General features: G+C 53.9%; 1 protein-coding gene across 1 annotated transcript; it reads right to left on the reverse strand.

The window, feature by feature from the left end:
• Positions 1-1,567: 1,567 nt before the first annotated feature.
• On the reverse strand, positions 1,568-3,413 carry LOC130945661 (uncharacterized). Its single transcript, XM_057874363.1, has 2 exons — positions 2,696-3,413; positions 1,568-2,604 (listed from the first exon to the last, which is right to left on the reverse strand). The coding sequence occupies exons 1-2, from the start codon at positions 3,411-3,413 to the stop codon at positions 1,568-1,570; spliced, it is 1,755 nt and encodes a 584-aa protein (XP_057730346.1).
• Positions 3,414-3,614: the final 201 nt, after the last annotated feature.

Below are 3,614 nucleotides of genomic sequence, written 5' to 3' on the forward strand. Positions count from 1 at the left end.
GTTGCTAGGGTCAAGCCTCCTATGAGGGCTTCGTATTCTGCTTGGTTGTTCGAGATGGGGAACTCGAATCTGACCGATTGTTCGTATACGACCCCGTTTGGACTTTCTAGGATGATCCCGCTCCTCCGAAGGTCTGGTTGGAGGCTCCGTCCACATGGAGCTTCCACCGTGTACCCATGTCTTCGCCTGGGTCTCCTGTTACTTCAACCAAAAAATCCGCCATCGCCTGCGCCTTGATGGCTTGCCGGGGCTCATACCGTATGTCATATTGAGAGAGTTCGATGGACCAAGTCATCATTCTTCCCGCCAGGTCGGGTTTTTGGAGAACTTGTCGGATCCCTTGGTCCGTTCTGACGACCACTTGGTGACTCTGGAAGTACTGTTTTAACCTTCTCGAGGAAGTTAGGAGTGCTAAGGCTAGCTTTTCCAACTTGCTATATCTTAACTCTACTCCTTGTAGGGCCCTGCTTATGAAGTAGACTGGTTGTTGGGTCCTCCCGTCCTCCCGCACTAGTACTGCGGCCAGGGCTTCGCTTGTTATAGCGAGGTATAGGTACAGTGGTTCCCCGTCCCTTGGCTTCCCGAGAACGGGAGGTGCCGCTAGGATTTCCTTGAAGTGTTGAAAGGCTTCTTCGCACGCGGGTGTCCACTCAAACGCCATCCCTTTCTTCATGAGGTTGAAGAATGGCAGGGCCTTTGTCGCCGAGGCCCCGAGAACCGGGAAAGCGATGTCAATCGCCCTGCCAACCTCTGGACGTCCTTGACACAGCCCGGGCTCTTCATCTGAAGTATTGCCTGGCATTTCTCCGGTTGGCTTCTACCCCTCTCTGAGTTATCATAAATCCTAGGAACTTGCCGGCTTCCATGGCGAAGGCGCACTTGAGGGGGTTCAGCCTCATACCATGTTGACGGAGGGACGCAAACACACTTGCCAGGTCGTTTAGGAGGTCGTCAGGTCGTGTCATTTTTGCCAGGATGTCGTCCACGTAAACTTCGACCGTTTTCCCTATGAGGTCGCGGAATATCCTGTTCATCAGCCTTTGATATGTCGCCCCTGCATTTTTCAAGCCAAACGGCATTACCTTGTAGCAGAAAGTTCCTCCTGGCGTTATGAACGCCGTTTTGTCTTCGTCTGGTCGGTGCATCGGTATCTGATTGTAACCGGAGTAGGCGTCCATGAAACTCAGATACCGGTACCCCGCCGCAGCGTCGACGAGTGCATCTATGTTGGGGAGAGGGAAGCAATCTTTGGGGCATGCTTTGTTAAGGTCAGAGTAGTCCACGCACATTCTCCATCTGCCATTGTTTTTTTTCACCAATACCACATTTGAGAGCCACGTCGAGTAGTCCACTTCTCGTATGAAGCCTGCTTCTAGGAGGCCGGCCGTTTGCTTGGCTACCTCCTCTGTTCTTTCCGCCGACATCTTTCTTCTTCGTTGAGCCCTGGGCGTGCTTCCGGCTTGACGCTAGGTGGTGTGAAATGATTTGTGGATCAATGCCCGGCATGTCGGCTGGCGTCCATGCGAACAGTCCTTGTTGGCCCTTATCATTTCAATCAAAGGCTCCTTCAACTCATGCGGGAGGTTCTTGTTAACGAATGTGAATCTTTCCCCTTCGTCACCGATGCTAAATTTCTCCAGGTCCCTTCTGGTTCCGGCCTCGGGTTGTCCTCTACTCTGGCATCGAGGTCGGCTAGGAATACGCCGGATGCTTCCTTGGACTTCTTTCTGAGGGAAAGGCTGGCGTTGTCGCAGGCGACCGCCGTCTCGAGGTCTCCTCTTATGGTCCCTATGGATCCATCATCGGTGACGAACTTCATAACTAGTAGCTTGGTGTTGATTATGGCCTCAAAATCATTGATTGTCTTCCTTCCCAAGATGATATTGTAGGCTGTGGAGTCTCGGAGGATCACGAATTCGGCCATCGCCGACCTTCGGCCTTGCATCTGTCCTACCGAGATCGGTAGGGAAATGACTCCGTCTGGTTTGATGTAGTGGTCGCCTAACCCGATAACCCCGTGCTGGTGGGTCGTCAGGTCGGCATCCTTCAGCCCCAGTGCGTCGAACACGTTTCGGAACATGATGTTTGAGTCGGCCCCAGTGTCGACAAGGATCCGTTTGACGAGGCCGGTTCCTACTCTGGCCGTGATGACCATGGGAGGGTTTTCCGGGGCGTCGCTGAACCATTGATCTTCTGGGCCGAAAGAAATGGACGGGTTTTTTGGTACTCTGCACTGGTGAAGATGAATCGCCAGTACCTTGGCGTCTTTCTTGTGTGCCGACCGGGATTTTGGTGCAGTGTTCTTTGCCGTTACCACGTTTATCACCGTGAGGCCGTGGTCTCTGTCTTCAGGCTCTTGTCGCCGCTTGACCGGCGTGTCTTGCCTTCCTCGTCCTGGTCGCGATAACGCCTTCTCGTCCCTGATAAGATGGGAGAACGCTGCCAGCTTTCCTTCCCTTATCGCTTGCTCTAATGCATCCTTCAGGTCGAAACAGTCCTGTGTTTGATGGCCATACCCCTTGTGGTAATCACAGTAAAGGTTCTTGTTTCCTCCTGTTCGGTCCTTAAGTGCTCGGGCTTCGGGAGGATTCCCTTCTCCGCTATCTGTTGGTAGACCTCCACGATGGGGAGAGTGAGTGGGGTGTAATTGTTGAATTTCCCGACCCTGGGGAATGGTCGAGGTGCCCTGTTTGACGCCTCTTCCCTAGCTTTTTCCTTAGCTCTCTCTCCGTCGACGGGCTCCGTGCTTGGCTGTAACCGGACTGCCGTTTGTTGGCAGCCACGACTCGGCTGACTTCCTCGTCGTTTATATACTCCTTGGCCACTGTTTGGATTTCATGCATCGTCCAAACTGGTTTCGTGGTGAGGTGTTTCCGGAAGTTCTCGTTGAGGAGGCCGTTCGTTAGGCAAAGACTGGCCACCGAGTCGGTTAAGCCGTCAATTTCCAAGCATTCGTCGTTGAACCGATCCAAGTACTTCCTGGTCGGCTCTCCCTGTCTTTGGGTTACCCCGAGAAGGTTGATAGGATGCTTAGCCTTTGCTATTCGCGTTGTGAATTGAGCCAGGAAAGCGCGGCTGATGTCTGAGAAATTGTAGATAGAACCTTGGGGGAGGCCGTTAAACCATTTGATCGCTGGTCCTGCTAAGGTCACCGGGAAGGCGCGGCATCTCACTTCGTCGCCTACCCCCTCTAGATTCATTCTGGCCTCGAAGGCCGTCAGGTGTTCTAGAGGGTCTTGAGTTCCGTCGTACCTCATGTCCGTTGGCTTGTCGAAGTGTTTCGGCAGCCGGACCTCGAGGATAGATCGGTGGAACGGGTGGCGCCCATTATCACAGTTGTCGTGTTCTTCCGTCTTCGCGACCTCTTGTCGCTCGATGGGTCGGTCTGCCTCGGGAGTAGATGATCGTGTCATTTCGTCTCCTCATTATGGGTGACTCCTCCCGCGAACTCTCTGCTTCCGTCCGCGGGCGGTTTCGGTAAGAGTCTTCCCTCCTCGCTTCCGGGAGACGGGGTATAGCTCGGATCGGTAGAGCGTCCGTCCCGCTCCCGGTCGGCAAGCTGCCGCTCCAGGTTCTGGACTCGGTGGCGCAGCTCTTGCATTATTATGGCGCTA

The sequence above is a fragment of the Arachis stenosperma genome, chromosome 8, assembly GCF_014773155.1.
Source record: "Arachis stenosperma cultivar V10309 chromosome 8, arast.V10309.gnm1.PFL2, whole genome shotgun sequence".
Classification (NCBI taxonomy): Eukaryota; Viridiplantae; Streptophyta; class Magnoliopsida; order Fabales; family Fabaceae; genus Arachis; species Arachis stenosperma.

Bases quoted from the DNA above. Each gene is read 5' to 3' on its own strand.
- LOC130945661 (XM_057874363.1), bottom strand. From the start codon at position 3,413: ATGACACGATCATCTACTCCCGAGGCAGACCGACCCATCGAGCGACAA. The intron at 2,605-2,695 runs GTCAAACAGGGC...GTCTACCAACAG, and splicing joins GAAAAAGCTAGGGAAGAGGC to ATAGCGGAGAAGGGAATCCT.